Source organism: Haliotis rubra, unplaced genomic scaffold (assembly GCF_003918875.1).
Source record: "Haliotis rubra isolate DU_JTF1 unplaced genomic scaffold, ASM391887v1 Scf106, whole genome shotgun sequence".
NCBI classification, from domain to species: domain Eukaryota; kingdom Metazoa; phylum Mollusca; class Gastropoda; order Lepetellida; family Haliotidae; genus Haliotis; species Haliotis rubra.
In genome coordinates, this window is record NW_025764959.1 from 2,198,133 (window position 1) to 2,219,411 (window position 21,279).

At 40.3% G+C, this 21,279-nt stretch overlaps 1 protein-coding gene across 1 annotated transcript in view; it reads left to right on the top strand.

Moving 5' to 3' along the window:
- Positions 1 to 11,453, top strand: part of LOC124277977 (RANBP2-like and GRIP domain-containing protein 8) — a 56,021-nt gene extending 44,568 nt beyond the window's left edge. The window contains 11 exon segments of the mRNA XM_046713708.1: positions 140 to 256; positions 780 to 944; positions 1,260 to 1,376; positions 1,860 to 2,035; positions 4,924 to 4,996; positions 5,211 to 5,383; positions 6,274 to 6,401; positions 7,387 to 7,516; positions 8,069 to 8,162; positions 10,208 to 10,426; positions 10,760 to 11,453. Of these exon segments, the coding sequence (XP_046569664.1) occupies positions 140 to 256; positions 780 to 944; positions 1,260 to 1,376; positions 1,860 to 2,035; positions 4,924 to 4,996; positions 5,211 to 5,383; positions 6,274 to 6,401; positions 7,387 to 7,516; positions 8,069 to 8,162; positions 10,208 to 10,426; positions 10,760 to 10,773 (1,406 nt within the window). The 3' untranslated portion in view covers positions 10,774 to 11,453.
- The last annotated feature ends 9,826 nt before the right edge of the window (positions 11,454 to 21,279 follow it).

Here is a 21,279-nt window from a genome sequence, read left to right on the forward strand (position 1 = left end):
CATGATCTATGTTCAATCATATTTGACATAAAGTGAGGGTTGAAAGGGGGGACATAATGCTGCTTTGGCGTCCAGGGGGATAAGTAACAAGCTCACCAGAACACAGTGCTGTTTGCATTATTGACATATCTACCACCAGGTGTTGCAGGCAGTGTTGGTGCCAGTGAAGGGTTCTCTATGTTCGGTCACGCTTCAGGGATGTCCTTCTCTACCCTAGCTGCACAGGGGGATGCAGTTGGATTTGCTTTCAAGAAAGGCAAGTAAATAGTTACCTTCATATGTCTTAGAATTATTTGCGACTGTTGAACTATCTGACCATTTGATTTATATTCTGTATTGATATAGCTAGAGTAAATATTATCCCCAAATGTAATTCCCAGCAGGTAGTCTGCATTAATTCTGAAGGAAACATCTTAAATTGGAATTAAAGTGTTTGTAATTCTTGTTCAGACAGTTATATATTATGATATTAGAGAGGAAGAAGCTTTATTGTTTCACATTATTGAATGTAAAGTTGAAGGAGATAGGAACATAAAAACTAGGTGGGGAATATAGGATCAAAATTGTCTGTTTTCAGTCCACTTCTCATTGATTACAAATCTTCTCGAAACTGTTTAAGTTAAAGCAATGAAATCTGACAAACTGATGTAACTGGTCACTATCTCAAATGAGTTGTAATAATGGTGTCTTAAATTTATTTAGAGATTTTCCTGCTCCATACTTTCCCACTCATATTTGTCAAAATGCTTGGACTGACACTCCATGTTTATCTATCTCAGATGAAAACAGACCATTCCAGTGGTCAGGAGCAGGTCAACAGATCTTTGGGTCATCTCCAGGTGGCAACAGGACCAATGATGGTGATGATGATGAGGTTGCGCAGGGTGATGACATTGACTTTAAACCCATCATTGAACTTCCAGAACTAGTTGAAGTCAAAACAGGTGAGGTCAAAGCCAGACTGTGCTTTCTTGTTCATAGAATGTTTGTCCTTGTGTGTGAAGTAAATGTGAATGTTGATTCATTTTTGTCCTAATTTGTCTATATCATATGTTATATTTGGAATTACACTGTCTGAGTAAGTACAGATTCTAGTACTTTTGTTAGGTTGATACCCATCCAGGATTCGAACCCACACTCTCAAGAGTCAGGCACCTAATTGCCAGCACACAATATCAGCCATCTAACCCACTTACCCAGTGTGGCTTCCACTTATTATTTTGTCTGCATGTCTAATTTGGGTTTTAATGTTCTCACAGGTGAAGAAGGCTGGGAGGTGGTGTACTGTCAGAGGTCGAAGTTGTTCCGATTTGTGCGCGATTCCAACCAGTGGAAGGAGAGAGCTGTGGGAGACATGAAGATCCTCAAACAAGATGGTGAGTCTGGCTTCTCATGGATTGGCATGCCCTGTCGTAGTCCAGACTGGACCATATACATGCTTCCATCATACAACTTACAATACCAACTGACAGTCTATGGATGTGCCTCTGAAGAATTTCAGATCCCCAGTAACACATGCTTGTTGTAACCTAGGCTCGCTGACTTGGTTGACACATGTCATTGGTTCCCAATTGCGCAGATCGATGCTCATGCTGTTGATCACTGGATTGGCTGGTCCAGACTCGGTTATTTACAGACTGCTGCCATGTAGCTGGAATATTGCTGAGTGCGGCGTAAAACTAAGCTCACTCTCACTCACTGAAAGAAGTCGAAGAACCGTACTGTAATGTTCATCAATGGTAGACTTGTTGATATTTTTTTTAATGTTTTCTTTATTTCTAATGGCCCAAGAATGTATTCACATAAATACATTGTTCCTCATTTATGTATGTTTTTCATTCTGTTGTAAACCATTGCAGACAAATATCGAATGCTGATGAGGCGAGATCAAGTACATAAAGTGGCCTGTAATCATCTGATAGCTCCCAACATGATCCTGTCTCCCATGGCAACATCAGAGACAGCCTGGTGCTGGACTGCTCAAGACTATGCTGAAAACGAGGCAAAGATTGAACAGTTTGCCCTCAGGTTCAAGGTCAGTCACCAGAGATAACAGATATGTCTGGGGCATACTTGCGTTTCGATGCATCAGCGTAGATGACACTTCAGTGATTGGTTAATTTTTCTGTTAAGAAAGGATGTACGTTTTAAAGGGTTTGGGAGGTATCATGTATCTTCGGGGCTGTCTCTCCCTCTCTCTTTCCCCCACTTTCCTTTTCCTTCCTCTCTCTCTCTCTCTCTCTCTCTCCCCTCTCTCCTCTCTCCTCTCTCTCTCTCTCTCTCTCTCTCTCTCTCTCTCTCTCTCTTCTTTCTCCATTACATATGAAAGATTTAGGTTATCCCTCTCCCTCTCTCTCTTTTAACGCTTTTATGGGTATGAAAATGTGACTCCGCCCTTTTGGGGTATGAAAATGGACTCCGTCCGTGCGTGCGTGCGTCCGTCCGTCCGTCCGTGCATATTTGTCTTTTCCGGAGAACTTTAAAACCGTTCAATATTTCTTCACCAAACTTGGCACATACATGGATCTGGTGGTGTACTGGTGCCTTTTGGAATTTTGAATTAAATGCTTTTGGCGTTTCCATGGCAACAAGTTCGACTTTGACTGAAATTGGTGGTAGTGCTCTTTTCTGGAGCAGAACTCTAAAACCATTCACTATCTCTTCACAAAACTTGGCACATAGATAGATCTGGTGGTGTACTGGTGCCTTTTGGTAGTTTTGGAATTCTGAATAAAATATTTTTGGCGTTTCCATGGCAACAAGTTTGACTTAGACTGAAATTGGTGATAGTGCTCCTTTCTGGAGCAGAACTTTCAAAACCTTTCAATACTCTCCTTCCACTTTTCTATATACACACCTAAATATTTGACATAATCATAACTCGTAGACATAATCATGAAGAGTATTTTGCCATTGCGGGGGATATTGAAGACTTTGTCTTCTTGTTAGTCTTATGGGGAACACCAAATTCATTCTTAAAAAACTTTGGTTAATTAATACCGAGCGATTAAAAGTTGCCAAAAGTCGCCTACTTCACTCTCGCCCGCCAACGAAACCACAGACAGGTTATGTAACTCTGTCGCCAGAGCACTGCAGTGACGTCATGTGAGGAAGGATTTTCAGTTAGTTGTATATAAAGTGTGTAGCAAGCTTGTCATTTTGATGATTTCTCGACATCAATGAAGACATGCCGAATCGTTGCGTTGTCGTCAATTGCTCCTAGGGGTCGGGCGATGGTGTCACCATGCACAGATTTCCACAGGACCCTGCAGTTCGTGCTAAATGGGTTATGTTTGTGAGTGTGATGCGAGCGTTGTGGAAGCCTGGAACGATATCTTACTTGTGTTCAGATTGCTTCACGGAAGTTAAAGAATCAAAACTACTTACTAGTTGTAGTAAAATATGTATATGATTGATGACCATAAAGATTTTCCATGACACAACTTGTAACATAACGATTTCTTCCTCGGAAGCGAGGTTGTGGTCGAAGTGACAATCATATTGTAAGTAGTATTATATTGACACCCAACTCGCTTCCACGAGAGAAATTGTTATTTTATAAGCTATGTCATGCAAAATCCTATTGGCCATCAATCAAATACATATTTTACTACCAGTAGAAACTAGTTTTGATTTTGTAACTCGTTGATAACAAACCTTAATAGCTTTATCCTCAGACTAGCGGATGTTCGTGACAGGGCGCTGCCATTTTTGAAAATCGTGAAGTCACGGGCTAAAGTCTGTTAGAATGAATGAGATTATGGTTTGTTTTCATCAAGTTAGAAAATCAAACCTACTTTCTACTCGTAGTTAAATATGTATTTGAATCATGACCAAAAGGATTTTGCATGACACAACTTAATTGTAACATAAGGATGTCTTCCACAGAAGCGAGGTGGGGGTCGAAGTGACAATACTGCGCAATAAATTTCTTTACAGTATTAATTGCTGTATTGCATGCAGTTTTAATTGCATGTGAAAACTTATGGGCCGACACTTTGAGAATACTTAACAGAACTTCATTGTTGCATAAGAAATACATATAAGCATTTGCTGTGTGCTATAACTATGTACCTATTTACCTAAGTAAATTTTCAGATTCTTCTAGCAATGGCAAAACAAACTTGTAGGGTTGTTTAGTTTACGGATTCAAATAAATCAAATGTCATTTTTAATATCATACGTAATAGACGCGAGGACTGATTACCTTGTTTTTTCATATTTTTACATGACATGATTAAATATCGAGGTAAAACCCAGAAATGGGATCAATTTGGATCAGTCATACCATCCAGGCATTAGAAAACTTGAAAGAGCCCACACTGCTTTGATACTTTTATTACAATCAGACAAGAACTACTGGGGATATTTTCAAATAACTGGCCTCCACCCTTCTTAATGTCGCACTGTTTAGGTTGAAGAAATTAACCGTAACCGTGATGAGCGAGGCTGATCATCGTTTTCACTATCACTAGCGCCTGGCTCGAACAAATAAGGCCTAGTGACAACAAGCGATTTTGACAGAATCGTCTATGAAAGCAAGTTGTAACTCGGAAACTAGGCAAAGCAGGAGACAAAATTAAATGACAGTAGATTGTGAAAACATATAGCTTTCATTTTTCACAAAAGTTGTCACGATTTCAGGTTTATACAAACCAGTAAACAAGATAATTTACCCCCTGAAATGTAGATGAATTCTGCATCGGCCCTCATATCTATTCCTCACGACGTCACAGACGTGCCGCTCTGATTGGTTGAAAGAATAAATATCCCCTTTGAAAGAAAACATAGTGGGCTCCCTCCAGAATATCCAATCATGGGTTTGTAAGGAAGGCTCTACATTTAAATATTTGTTGTACATTCGTCGTTAAAATTGGATGCATGGTGTATATCATCACCTCATGTGTGAGTCATGTATTGCAGACGGAAGAGCTGGCCAGACAGTTCAAGAAGAAGTTTGAAGAGGTTCAGGAGCTGGTCAGACAAACAGAAGCTGGTATGTGTCAGACTACCTCTTTCCCCAGTGAACCAAAGTAATTAAATCTAAACCTGAACGATCATAAATAACATCATACAGAATGGTGTGTTTCTTATTCAGACAGCAACTAATGGCATATATGCCATTTGATTTTAGTAGATTCTTAGATAAACCATTTTGCTCCTCTCAGTTTATCTATCACCTGAAAGAGGAACTGATATTGTATTACCAGCAGCCCCAGCTAAGAATGCCAACAACTCGGCAACTGAGTCCAAAAGTCAGGAAGTCTCTGTGACAGAGGAAGAAGAAGATGATGACGAGGATGATGATGATGATTCTGAGGAAGAAAGCATTGTGTTTGAGAAGAGAGCTACGTTGACATATTTTGAGGATGATGAGTGGAAGGTGAGATATTGATGCTATGTTGTGTCTCACACAATGTAGGTATGAAGAAGATGAATGGCTATACAGGAGCCCTGTGTTGATGCACTGGCGAAAGAAACACACATTGGGCACATCCATACATGGGAAGAGATTTGTAAACAGTTTCAAAATCCAGCTGTTGCATTACTACAAGACTGTTAGGGTCGAACCCTGTCATCTTGAACCTAGCGGGACTGTGGTGTAACTGAGACATATCAGGACGTACAAGATGATAAACGAAGGACATCCAGAGAACTCAAGATTAACAGTAACAGTGATGAAATTAGAGATAAGCAGGCGTTTTGTTAGGTATTTAGGTTGTGAATCAGTCGGGAGGGGATAATATGTCCGAGATATTGTTACATTTGAGAGAGTGTAGTTTGAGACAGATTGTGTTGACTATTTAAGCACACAACATTATATCAGTTGATGTTCATGACACCATTATCAAAGGCACTAAACTTCTGTATGCAAGGTGTCCTCCATTAAATGGGATGGAAACCAGTAATGTTGTGTTGTGGTCACTTTGTTTCAGGTTTATCAGCACCGTACCACAGCTTTAGGGGTTCACTGAACTAGTAAACATCACTTCTGGCTTTCCTTCCACGTTAATCTGAAATAGTGTTATATAACTGAAAACACTGTTGAATAACAATAGAAACCAAATTAAGCACATTGCATCTACATACTTACAACACATTCACAGATTCACTGATACATTGATGTATACGTCTGTTGATTAACGCCACTGAGCATCTGAAAGGTGGATATTAGGCGCTTTACAAATGAATTATTATTATTTTTATTATTATTATTATTATTATTATACCACCTTGTACTTGGAGCTTTATTGAGAATTATCTTCTTTCTAGAAACTTGGAATGGGCAACCTGAAGATCCTGTACAATGAAGATCTGAATGGAAACCAAATTGACATGGACACAGATGACAAATTAAAAATCTGCAACCATATCATTTGCCGGGAACACTCAATAAGACTGTAAGTCAGTTGAGATTACTTCACCTTAAAGATATTGCTTGTTAGGAAAACTGTTTTGTGTGTGTGGATGTGTGCTTGCCCTTGTCTGGACTTAAGTTTGATGTGCAGAGATGGCATGCTGCAGTTTGATATGGATACCCAACTTGAATTGAATACTGACACTCAGCCAACTGTTGTTGTTTTGGGGCATCAAGAGGCCAGTGATTGAACCACCTCTCTTGCTGTTTTCTCATGGAAGGACTCTGTATCCACTTGCAGGGATTGGGAAAGGCAGGGGCCATGGGCCATTTTGTCACATTAGAATATTAAATGGCCCATTAAAAGTTTGAAGTTTACTATTGATACAAGGGCAGTGGCCCATTCTAAATTCAGAAAGTGGCTAATAATCCTGAAAATGGCCCATTGTCAAAGTTCTCTGTCCCAATCCCTGCACTTTAACAAGGATTTGGAGGGAAAATGTAAAAGGCCCAAAAAATGTGACTTACTAATGTTTGAAATTATATGAAATATGACATAAGTCAAGTGTTTGATGCTCAGAGACTCATTCTTGTCAGTTGTGTGTTCCGGTGAGACTTAAGAGGTGCTTCTGGAGGCCATGCTCGATACTGAAACGTCATTTCCCATGACTCTTTAAGTGATGCTACCAAATACCGCAATCTAACAATGTCTTATTGACATCATTTGTGTGTTTAGTTGGTTTATTTTGCATGTTTTCATTAACGAACATCAGTTGCTATTCACCACTGTATCACAGGCTTATGTGATTCGCATTTTTGGGAACTTGAGTTTCTATATAGTATTTGTGAAATTCCTGTCTGAGAAGATAATGGCAAGTTCTTTAGTTAACATAAGACTATGGCAGTCAAGTTACCAAAGTCTTTGCAGTGTGTACATACATACCTATACTATTGGCCCTTGTCTGTCGTGTCATGTTGCTGATATTCCAAACTTGATGTCATCCCTCCGTGATTGTTCATACATCCAGAGAGATGCCGAAGAGAGCATGTATGTGGAGTGCCCAAGACTTCTCAACAGATGAGCCAGTCAAGAGGAACTTCAAGGCATCTTTCAGCTCAGTAGCTGCTGCGGAGGAGTTTGCTAAATCTTTTATGGAGGTAAGACATGCTTGTTTTTGTTACCCATTCTTATGTTTAGCACTTTCCCAAGAAGTCAATGTCTCTTATGTCATCGCCTGTTTGTCATACATCTGTCATCCATCATCCATAATAAACATCATCTCACCCGCGAAGATCCAGATTAGAATTGGTCTTCAGCAATCCACGCTTGTCATTCTAGGCGGGATCGGGTGGTCAGGCTGGTTGACACGTCATTGTGTCCCAATTGCATGGATCGATGCTCATGCTGCTGATCAGTGGATTGTCTGGTCCAAAATTGATTATTTACAGACTGCCGTCATATAGCTGGAATGTTGCTGAGTGCGCCGTTAAGCAATAAATCAACCAGCCATTTTACACATCGCCTTAATATGAATAGCTTCATTGTTTAGATTATTAATGGATTCATGATAAATTCGCAGATACCTCTCGTTACATTATATAATGATTTTATGCAGAAAAAGTCAATGCATGGTTGTACTGAATGTATTTCAATTGAATTGGGTGTTGGTGTTGTGAACAACTGAAAAGTTTGTTGTTTGGTTATTTTAGGGTGTGAGCTTGGCCCGAGATTCTGAGTTGTCCGAGCAGATTTCACATGAAATGGATACCCCAGTTATATTTTCTCATGGTGATGCCACAGGAGGTAAGTTTAGATTGAAGATATTATGACCTGTTTGTGTGCAATAACATGTGTGATCTAACCATGTTACTTCAGAGGAGTCTCTAAATCTTGACAGAAATGCTTTTATAAGTTTATCAAGATGCATAAGACATATATTGGTCACTTTCGTAAGGTTGACCAGGAACCATTATTTCCACAAGGACATTCACTTACTGATTTACATACTGATATGTGTGTTTAATTACCATTAGCTGTGTTCGAAGGAAGAATCATGCGTTTCAACTCCAGAAACAGATGTTCACTGACATAGCACCTTTGACTCAGTAGCTGCCTAACTTGAACATGCATTGCTCACCTTGAACTTGCATTTCAGTCCTTCAACTTGCATTGCACTCTTTAAACTTGCATTGCACTCTTTGAACTTGCACCATTGCATGGCTCTAACTTACGTTCCACTTGGGGGCTGGATTTTGTGGGTGTAGTGCTGAGCTTTATACTAACATACATTAGTGAGTGGGTGAAGAGATAAATGTGGATATCATGTTAATATCTTTGCATCAGACACTAAAAGAGCTTTATGAATCATTTCCATGCAAGTCTAAGGAGCCATGTATATTCCTGTGCCCTTGTAATTATGGACACAGTGGAGAAGCATTGAACTGCAGTGCCCACTTCCTGAAGGAAATGTGTAGTCTGTTTGTGTTGCCTAGGCTGAAAAATGTGGCATGGACAACAGAATTTTGTCATTAACATCAGCTGAGCAAAGGTTTTATACAGTCCTGACCCTTGTTCTGGTAGTATTTCAGTCTCAAAATGGAATTCCATGTTTTTGTTTTATATCTCTGTTCATAAGTTTTGTTGAAAATAATCTGAGATTTAAAAGGTTTAGAAGCTCTGGGCTGATCAGTCATGTTTCTCACCCTTGAATGATATGCCTTTTTTAACATCATACCTGTAGTCAAGGCAAGTATACCTTTCCTCTGAGTAGGGCTGTGTATAGGAAAATAAATTGTTTTACAGTATGTTGAGATACTAGTACCCATATTCCGATAAGTATTGCGATATAGTGGGAGCTTCAGATTTTGACAGTAAATGACATTGATTGTACACACATAGCCTATTTTCTCCATACTAAAGCCCTAAAAATAAATGTTATGGTTGTGATAACTGAAATCTTGAATTTCGATTTGATTTTGAGGGATTGTATTCTCTTCTTTTTTATAAAATCTTTGGTATGGAAAGTATGCTGTTTTGTCAGTAATCACTATGGAAAACTTCAGTGTGAATGAAAGATTTTAACTTAACCCATAGAGATGATCACAAAACTTCATATATTTTTATTACCCAATATACTGTTTCTGAGAAAAAAACATTGCAATATGTATCGATTGAAAGCCGTCTTGCGATACCGGTAACACTATGCAGTCGTACCTCTGAGACTAAAGATGCAAAAATACAACCCTAAGCACTTTTCAAAACAGCAAGCAACTCACAAACTAACCATGCAATAGAGAGGTTGGGGACATCTCACTCACTCACTCACTCACTCACTCTCATATTTGTTAAGTGGTGATGGTAAATCTTTTACTTTGACATGCTAGTCCTCTTACCTTCTAACTGAATGTTTGATAAGGGTCAAACAGTAATTTTATAGACATATGACAATGCATTTAAGACTGTTAATTCTGCATTCTTTTCTACCTGTTTGTATGTGGCTGCCATTATTGACTAACATTGTAGTAACTGAGCTTGTGTAGTGGTAGTACCATTCTTACTGTACATTATCTTCACCTGTAATCACGGGTATGGCAACCCCATGTCAGGGAGCATACTTCTACCTACCTCCTTTGGATGCTGCTTGAGCCCTTCCACCCTTGCTTGCTCTGTGTGACCTCATACCCCTGCTTCTTGTGTTTCAGTGGGACGGAAGTTCATGCTCCAGTTGTTCAATATGTTTGTGTACATAGCATTAGCTGTCACTAGCCCTAGCACTGTTTCTGGACTTGAATTGAATGATTCTCCTGATTTGAATTCATACTTATCCCCAATTCCTGCCCAACGACCAGGTCAATCCCGAATCCTTGTTTGTCAATCCGAAGCAAGCTCTGCAACCTCAATGGGTGGCAGTAGCCAATGTGAGACGAGGATACAGCCAGGTTATAGTGAGGGCAGCGAATCAGCAGCCTCATCACAAACAGGGGAGGGTGTGTCAGCCACTGATGCTACCTCTGTTGTTTCATGTTCGCCTGAGCTGTCTGCTCTCTTAAGTTCATTCTTAGAGGAAGGTAATTAAATGTGTTGCCTTAAAATGACCATACTTTTGAAAGGGATGTTCTATAAAATGCCTTTCTATCCCATCAAGTACTGAAAGATAATCATCTGAAGGTTTCTGACATATATGCAATATTATATCTGTAACTATTCGTGTCTTCTTTCCTGAATCCTCCTTGTTAATACCCATGTCCCTGGTATGCTAACCATAGTATGATAGCCAGAAGATAAGAATTAACAAGTACAAGAGATTTAATGCAGTAGATTCTTCTGTTGCAAATGAATATCTAATTGAAACAGTATTTGCTCAAATTTTGTTAACTAATCATTTTTTTTTATGTTTTCAGACCAGAAAAGATGAAGAAATAGGAAATTGGAATATGTGTGTGCTAAATGGATTCATAATTCTGGACTATAAATGAAAGATATTTCTTGATGTTTGACAACCTGGTGAAAAAGTTGGTTTTTAGTTGCAGAGCAACTCATGTACATTCTTAGTTGCTACGCAGTAATGACAAATCATGATATGTGGTGCCTGCGTCCATAACTGTGTGTGGAATGTTTTGAAACTGAACATGCAGGTACTTTGCCCTTACTGTACATGCTAAAAAGGATAATTATTTAAGAATTATTTACATCTCTCAGTGTTATTACACCAGTGTCTCAAATGTAAAGTCCCCGCATGGGCACAAAGTATGAAGCCCATTTCTGGTGTCCCCCCACCATGATATTGCTGGAATATTGCTAAAAGTGGCGTAAAACTAAAAACTCACTCAAATATAAATAATTACATAAGCAAGATGTAGTATTTCAAATAGATTCATTTGTCATCTTTTAATAGAGTTTCGTTCATTGTCCTTAAAAGATACATAGTGCTAATTCAAGAATGGTATATCTGGCTAAACATTTGAAATTGATACATAGAATTATTGGAAATTACTGTAAATATCAGGTCACCATCCTTATTAACATTTGTACTGCTTTGAAAGAACATTGTTGTAAATACATCAATAAACATCCCTGTTGTTACTGTTTACTGAATCATGTTTTGTTGTTCTAGTAAGGCGGTCATTCATTTCCAATCTAATATCATCATCTGTGGAAAGCATGCCTATCTCAACCTAACACCAGTTTCTAGCACCAAACCTGAAGCAATGGCATGACTAGAAGGACATATTACTTTGTTGTTAAGGAAGCTTGATTCACCCTTTCAAAGTTGATCGCCTCAGTGGTCCAGTTGACAGAGCACCTGCCGCCAAGAGGAAGATTGTTGGTCCTACCCGAAGACGTTAAAAAATAGTTATTACCTTGCCCGGCATGCGACCTAAGGGGGCTATATCAAGGAAGCAATGTATACTGGGTATTTGAGGTATCTCGTGAACTAACACTTTAAAACTTGCTCTCACACACATGCATACACATAGCACATACATGTCTCACATGCATGCACCTATAATACAATCAAGTCTCCACCACACAATCCAGTGACAGGCATCCTTGCATTGTGTAGACAAGAGTTGATTATTGACAGACCCATGTCATACTGTTGAGTGCGTCATTAAACATCGAACAGACAAAACATAAGGATTGTGTGAGGTTTTGGATGATTATAATTGCACTAGCAAAGCTTTTAAATAAGCTAACTGGATAAGAATACTTCGTCTTGAATATCTTTGGACCTCAGTTTGACTCAATGCCTGATTATGTTCAGTTTGAAACATGGGTACTATAGATCTATCCACTTTAATTACTCACCCGTTGAAGATGTCACTGTTTAATAATTTTACCATGTTATTACACATTGTCACCTGGCTTTATTTTTGCAATAAATGACATTGTGTAATAACATCGCATGATGTTGTACGTATGACGCGAAAGTGGTTTACAGTTATGACGTCACAATGCTAATACCTCTGTCCCAATAGTATTAGACTTTGCTTGACTCGCGGAAAGGTGAGTCATCACACTCGTTGAATTCTTAGGAAAATGGTACTTTGCTCGATATTATTTTGCTAATGTTGGGTGAGTAATAAATAAAATACTAAACTATGTCCCGTGCAATACCATATTTATGAAACTCGTGAATGGTATTGGTATCTAACTCGCTTTCGCCAGTTAGATACCAAATCATTCACTCGTTTCATAAATATGGTATTACACGGGACATCGTTTGGTATTCTCTGTATATAGAACCATGAAATGAGGCTGATAATAAGTAACAAATATAACTGAATGTGTGCTAATAATTATAAGGGCAGCATTTTTATAACCCCGCTAGGAAGTAATGGGGGTATATAGCGTTCATTCTGTCCGTCAGGAAACTTTGTCCGTAGCATATCTCTTAAAGTTTACATGCTAGGTTCACCAAACTTCACACACATGTTCATCATTACCCATTGATGTGCCTTTTGCTATTTTAAAGTTTTTTCAGAATTTAGTTTTTTTGCTGTTTCCATGGAAACACGACTTGGTGCAAAATGTGTTTGATGGTTACCTGGCCACAGCATATCATCCAAACTATACATGGTAGGTTCACTAAACTTAATACACAAGTTAATCATGACCCACAGATATGCCATGTGCTAAAAAATAACAATCTTCATCAGTCAAGTTCAATTATATGTCAGGTTTCCACGGAAAACACAAAAAAATAATATTTCCATAAATTATTACTGTAATCAGTACATGGCAAAACTATTATCTAACATGTATATAAAGTTTAGTATAGTCAAGGAGAAAGTCTTGTGAGCTGCTGATCCTTGTCACATTATATATATCAATATCAGTCATTTCCATGTCCCAAAGTGGGAAGCGGGGATATGTGAGCTGTGCTCACTTCTACTCATGTTATTTTGTCTTTCTCATTGCTCGACCGACCCTTCTAATTTTATTACCGGGGAACACGCACGCATACACACAAAAGGATGCTGACGTACCCGATATTCACTCGGTAAAGTAGCAAGAAGAAAACAATGTTCAAACGGTAAAAGAACGCACTAGAATAGTTGCTTCACTCAGAAAACACTATGTAATTACACACATAAGACAACTTGCATTAACCACTTTCTAAATGGCGTGCATTAATAGTTTTCGGCCAACAGGTTTGTGCCAAATTATTTATGATAAAGTTAATATTTATATAGCGACTGTTCCAACAAATTGCTAAGACGAGATTAGGCAAAGCACTGTCAAAAAGCTGGAAAGAATGATAGAAAATGTTAAATGTGAAAAGGAAATTGAACTTTGCAAAAGGAAGTGATGAACACAAGTGGTAGCCGATGTGAAAAAGAAGGCTCCAGGGGGAGTGGAACCCTCGACCTTCTGCTTACTAGGCAGACGCTCTAACCAACTGAGCTATAGAGCCGATGGGATAGAAAAAGCTACAATAGTGTAAACTGCCTTTATGATTCACCTGAGTTAAAAGAATCGGTTTATGTCTGTTCGGGAGGCCTGTGACATGCGATTCAAATAATACCTATTCCTACACACGCTCTGACACCAGTGTCATTTTGCTGGAAACAATGACAGCAATTAAGAAAAGGAAATTGAACTTTGCAAAAGGAAGTGATGAACACAAGTGGTAACCGATGTGAAAAGAAGGCTCCAGGGGAGTCGAACCCTCGACCTTCTGCTTACTAGGCAGACGCTCTAACCAACTGAGCTATAGAGCCGATGGGACAGACGAATCTACAATAGACCATACTCCATTTATGTTTCACCTGGCTTTAAAACGAGCATGAAAATGTAATCGTTTATGTCTGTTTTGGAGGCCTGTGACATGGATACAAATAATACCTATTCCTACACACGCTCTGACACCAGTGTCATTTTGCTGGAAACAATGACAGCAATGTTAAATGTGAAAAGGAAATTGAACTTTGCAAAAGGAAGTGATGAACACAAGTGGTAACCGATGTGAAAAAGAAGGCTCCAGGGGGAGTCGAACCCTCGACCTTCTGCTTACTAGGCAGACGCTCTAACCAACTGAGCTATAGAGCCGATGGGACAAACGAATCTACAATAGACTATACTCCATTTATGTTTCACCTGGCTTTAAAACGAGCATGAAAATGTAATCGTTTATGTCTGTTTTGGAGGCCTGTGACATGCGATTCAAATAATACCCATTCCTACACACGCTCTGACACCAGTGTCAAACAATGACAGCAATGTTAAATGTGAAAAGGAAATTGAACTTTGCAAAAGGAAGTGATGAACACAAGTGGTAGCCGATGTGAAAAAGAAGGCTCCAGGGGGAGTCGAACCCTCGACCTTCTGCTTACTAGGCAGACGCTCTAACCAACTGAGCTATAGAGCCGATGGGACAGACGAATCTACAATAGACTATACTCCATTTATGTTTCACCTGGCTTTAAAACGAGCATGAAAATGTAATCGTTTATGTCTGTTTTGGAGGCCTGTGACATGCGATTCAAATAATACCCATTCCTACACACGCTCTGACACCAGTGTCAAAACAATGACAGCAATGTTAAATGTGAAAAGGAAATTGAACTTTGCAAAAGGAAGTGATGAACACAAGTGGTAGCCGATGTGAAAAAGAAGGCTCCAGGGGGAGTCGAACCCTCGACCTTCTGCTTACTAGGCAGACGCTCTAACCAACTGAGCTATAGAGCCGATGGGACAGACGAATCTACAATAGACTATACTCCATTTATGTTTCACCTGGCTTTAAAACGAGCATGAAAATGTAATCGTTTATGTCTGTTTTGGAGGCCTGTGACATGCGATTCAAATAATACCCATTCCTACACACGCTCTGACACCAGTGTCAAACAATGACAGCAATGTTAAGTGTGAAAAGGAAATTGAACTTTGCAAAAGGAAGTGATGAACACAAGTGGTAGCCGATGTGAAAAAGAAGGCTCCAGGGGGAGTCGAACCCTCGACCTTCTGCTTACTAGGCAGACGCTCTAACCAACTGAGCTATAGAGCCGATGGGATAGACGAATCTACAATAGACTATACTCCATTTATGATTCACCAGGCTTTAAAAATCGTTTATGTCTGTTCGGGAGACCTGTGACATGCCATTCAAATAATACCTATTCCTACACACGTTCTGACACCAGTGTCATTTTGCTGGAAACAATGACAGCAATTGTGAAAAGGAAATTGAACTTTGCAAAAGGATGTGATGAACACAAGTGGTATCCGATGTGAAAAAGAAGGCTCCAGGGGGAGTCGAACCCTCGACCTTCTGCTTACTAGGCAGACGCTCTAACCAACTGAGCTATAGAGCCGATGGGATAGACAAAGCTACAATAGTGTAAACTCCCTTTATGATTCACCTGAGTTAAAAGAATCGGTTTATGTCTGTTCGGGAGGCCTGTGACATGCCATTCAAATAATACCTAATCCTACACACGCTCTCACACCAGTGTCATTTTGCTGGAAACAATGACAGCAATTGTGAAAAGGAAATTGAACTTTGCAAAAGGAAGTGATGAACACAAGTGGTAGCCGATGTGAAAAAGAAGGCTCCAGGGGGAGTCGAACCCTCGACCTTCTGCTTACTAGGCAGACGCTCTAACCAACTGAGCTATAGAGCCGATGGGATAGAAAACGCTACAATAGTGTAAACTGCCTTTATGATTCACCTGAGTTAAAAGAATCGGTTTATGTCTGTTCGGGAGGCCTGTGACATGCGATTCAAATAATACCTATTCCTACACACGCTCTGACACCAGTGTCATTTTGCTGGAAACAATGACAGCAATTAAGAAAAGGAAATTGAACTTTGCAAAAGGAAGTGATGAACACAAGTGGTAACCGATGTGAAAAAGAAGGCTCCAGGGGGAGTCGAACCCTCGACCTTCTGCTTACTAGGCAGACGCTCTAACCAACTGAGCTATAGAGCCGATGGGACAGACGAATCTACAATAGACCATACTCCATTTATGTTTCACCTGGCTTTAAAACGAGCATGAAAATGTAATCGTTTATGTCTGTTTTGGAGGCCTGTGACATGGATACAAATAATACCTATTCCTACACACGCTCTGACACCAGTGTCATTTTGCTGGAAACAATGACAGCAATGTTAAATGTGAAAAGGAAATTGAACTTTGCAAAAGGAAGTGATGAACACAAGTGGTAACCGATGTGAAAAAGAAGGCTCCAGGGGGAGTCGAACCCTCGACCTTCTGCTTACTAGGCCGACGCTCTAACCAACTGAGCTATAGAGCCGATGGGACAAACGAATCTACAATAGACTATACTCCATTTATGTTTCACCTGGCTTTAAAACGAGCATGAAAATGTAATCGTTTATGTCTGTTTTGGAGGCCTGTGACATGCGATTCAAATAATACCCATTCCTACACACGCTCTGACACCAGTGTCAAACAATGACAGCAATGTTAAATGTGAAAAGGAAATTGAACTTTGCAAAAGGAAGTGATGAACACAAGTGGTAGCCGATGTGAAAAAGAAGGCTCCAGGGGGAGTCGAACCCTCGACCTTCTGCTTACTAGGCAGACGCTCTAACCAACTGAGCTATAGAGCCGATGGGACAGACGAATCTACAATAGACTATACTCCATTTATGTTTCACCTGGCTTTAAAACGAGCATGAAAATGTAATCGTTTATGTCTGTTTTGGAGGCCTGTGACATGCGATTCAAATAATACCCATTCCTACACACGCTCTGACACCAGTGTCAAACAATGACAGCAATGTTAAATGTGAAAAGGAAATTGAACTTTGCAAAAGGAAGTGATGAACACAAGTGGTAGCCGATGTGAAAAAGAAGGCTCCAGGGGGAGTCGAACCCTCGACCTTCTGCTTACTAGGCAGACGCTCTAACCAACTGAGCTATAGAGCCGATGGGACAGACGAATCTACAATAGACTATACTCCATTTATGTTTCACCTGGCTTTAAAACGAGCATGAAAATGTAATCGTTTATGTCTGTTTTGGAGGCCTGTGACATGCGATTCAAATAATACCCATTCCTACACACGCTCTGACACCAGTGTCAAACAATGACAGCAATGTTAAGTGTGAAAAGGAAATTGAACTTTGCAAAAGGAAGTGATGAACACAAGTGGTAGCCGATGTGAAAAAAGAAGGCTCCAGGGGAGTCGAACCCTCGACCTTCTGCTTACTAGGCAGACGCTCTAACCAACTGAGCTATAGAGCCGATGGGATAGACGAATCTACAATAGACTATACTCCATTTATGATTCACCAGGCTTTAAAATCGTTTATGTCTGTTCGGGAGACCTGTGACATGCCATTCAAATAATACCTATTCCTACACACGTTCTGACACCAGTGTCATTTTGCTGGAAACAATGACAGCAATTGTGAAAAGGAAATTGAACTTTGCAAAAGGATGTGATGAACACAAGTGGTATCCGATGTGAAAAAGAAGGCTCCAGGGGGAGTCGAACCCTCGACCTTCTGCTTACTAGGCAGACGCTCTAACCAACTGAGCTATAGAGCCGATGGGATAGACAAAGCTACAATAGTGTAAACTCCCTTTATGATTCACCTGAGTTAAAAGAATCGGTTTATGTCTGTTCGGGAGGCCTGTGACATGCCATTCAAATAATACCTAATCCTACACACGCTCTCACACCAGTGTCATTTTGCTGGAAACAATGACAGCAATTGTGAAAAGGAAATTGAACTTTGCAAAAGGAAGTGATGAACACAAGTGGTAGCCGATGTGAAAAAGAAGGCTCCAGGGGGAGTGGAACCCTCGACCTTCTGCTTACTAGGCAGACGCTCTAACCAACTGAGCTATAGAGCCGATGGGACAAACGAATCTACAATAGACTACTCCATTTATGTTTCACCTGGCTTTAAAACGAGCATGAAAATGTAATCGTTTATGTCTGTTTTGGAGGCCTGTGACATGCGATTCAAATAATACCCATTCCTACACACGCTCTGACACCAGTGTCAAACAATGACAGCAATGTTAAGTGTGAAAAGGAAATTGAACTTTGCAAAAGGAAGTGATGAACACAAGTGGTAGCCGATGTGAAAAAGAAGGCTCCAGGGGGAGTGGAACCCTCGACCTTCTGCTTACTAGGCAGACGCTCTAATCAACTGAGCTATAGAACCGATGGGATAGACAAAGCTACAATAGTGTAAACTGCCTTTATGATTCACCTGAGTTAAAAGAATCGGTTTATGTCTGTTCGGGAGGCCTGTGACATGCCATTCAAATAATACCTATTCCTACACACGCTCTGACACCAGTGTCATTTTGCTGGAAGCAATTACAGCAATTGTGAAAAGGAAATTGAACTTTGCAAAAGGAAGTGATGAACACAAGTGGTAGCCGATGTGAAAAAGAAGGCTCCAGGGGGAGTCGAACCCTCGACCTTCTGCTTACTAGGCAGACGCTCTAGGCAACTGAGCTATAGAGCCGATGGGATAGACGAATCTACAATAGACTATACTCCATTTATGATTCACCTGGCTTTAAAAATCGTTTATGTCTGTTTTGGAGACCTGTGACATGCGATTCAAATAATACCTATTCCTACACACGCTCTGACCCCAGTGTCAAACAATGACAGCAATGTTAAGTGTGAAAAGGAAATTGAACTTTGCAAAAGGAAGTGATGAACACAAGTGGTAGCCGATGTGAAAAAGAAGGCTCCAGGGGGAGTGGAACCCTCGACCTTCTGCTTACTAGGCAGACGCTCTAACCAACTGAGCTATAGAACCGATGGGATAGACAAAGCTACAATAGTGTAAACTGCCTTTATGATTCACCTGAGTTAAAAGAATCGGTTTATGTCTGTTCGGGAGGCCTGTGACATGCCATTCAAATAATACCTATTCCTACACACGCTCTGACACCAGTGTCATTTTGCTGGAACAATTACAGCAATTGTGAAAAGGAAATTGAACTTTGCAAAAGGAAGTGATGAACACAAGTGGTAGCCGATGTGAAAAAGAAGGCTCCAGGGGGAGTGGAACCCTCGACCTTCTGCTTACTAGGCAGACGCTCTAGCCAACTGAGCTATAGAGCCGATGTGATAGACGAATCTACAATAGACTATACTCCATTTATGATTCACCAGGCTTTAAAAATCGTTTATGTCTGTTTTGGAGACCTGTGACATGCCATTCAAATAATACCTATTCCTACACACGTTCTGACACCAGTGTCATTTTGCTGGAAACAATGACAGCAATTGTGAAAAGGAAATTGAACTTTGCAAAAGGATGTGATGAACACAAGTGGTAGCCGATGTGAAAAAGAAGGCTCCAGGGGGAGTCGAACCCTCGACCTTCTGCTTACTAGGCAGACGCTCTAACCAACTGAGCTAAAGAGCCGATGGGATAGACAAAGCTACAATAGTGTAAACTGCCTTTATGATTCACCTGAGTTAAAAGAATCGGTTTATGTCTGTTCGGGAGGCCTGTGACATGCCATTCAAATAATACCTATTCCTACACACGCTCTCACACCAGTGTCATTTTGCTGGAAGCAATTACAGCAATTGTGAAAAGGAAATTGAACTTTGCAAAAGGAAGTGATGAACACAAGTGGTAGCCGATGTGAAAAAGAAGGCTCCAGGGGGAGTCGAACCCTCGACCTTCTGCTTACTAGGCAGACGCTCTAGGCAACTGAGCTATAGAGCCGATGGGATAGACGAATCTACAATAGACTATACTCCATTTATGATTCACCAGGCTTTAAAAATCGTTTATGTCTGTTTTGGAGACCTGTGACATGCGATTCAAATAATACCTATTCCTACACACGCTCTGACCCCAGTGTCAAACAATGACAGCAATGTTAAGTGTGAAAAGGAAATTGAACTTTGCAAAAGGAAGTGATGAACACAAGTGGTAGCCGATGTGAAAAAGAAGGCTCCAGGGGGAGTCGAACCCTCGACCTTCTGCTTACTAGGCAGACGCTCTAACCAACTGAGCTATAGAACCGATGGGATAGACAAAGCTACAATAGTGTAAACTGCCTTTATGATTCACCTGAGTTAAAAGAATCGGTTTATGTCTGTTCGGGAGGCCTGTGACATGCCATTCAAATAATACCTATTCCTACACACGCTCTGACACCAGTGTCATTTTGCTGGAAGCAATTACAGCAATTGTGAAAAGGAAATTGAACTTTGCAAAAGGAAGTGATGAACACAAGCGGTAGCCGATGTGAAAAAGAAGGCTCCAGGGGGAGTGGAACCCTCGACCTTCTGCTTACTAGGCAGACGCTCTAGCCAACTGAGCTATAGAGCCGATGGGATAGACGAATCTACAATAGACTATACTCCATTTATGATTCACCAGGCTTTAAAAATCGTTTATGTCTGTTTTGGAGACCTGTGACATGCCATTCAAATAATACCTATTCCTACACACGTTCTGACACCAGTGTCATTTTGCTGGAAACAATGACAGCAATTGTGAAAAGGAAATTGAACTTTGCAAAAGGATGTGATGAACACAAGTGGTAGCCGATGTGAAAAAGAAGGCTCCAGGGGGAGTCGAACCCTCGAACTTCTGCTTACTAGGCAGACGCTCTAACCAACTGAGCTAAAGAGCCGATGGGATAGACAAAGCTACAATAGTGTAAACTCCCTTTATGATTCACCTGAGTTAAAAGAATCGGTTTATGTGTGTTCGGGAGGCCTGTGACATGCAATTCAAATAATACCTATTCCTACACACGCTCTGACACCAGTGTCATTTTGCTGGAAACAATGACAGCAATTGTGAAAAGGAAATTGAACTTTGCAAAAGGAAGTGATGAACACAAGTGGTAGCCGATGTGAAAAAGAAGGCTCCAGGGGGAGTCGAACCCTCGACCTTCTGCTTACTAGGCCGACGCTCTAACCAACTGAGCTATAGAGCCGATG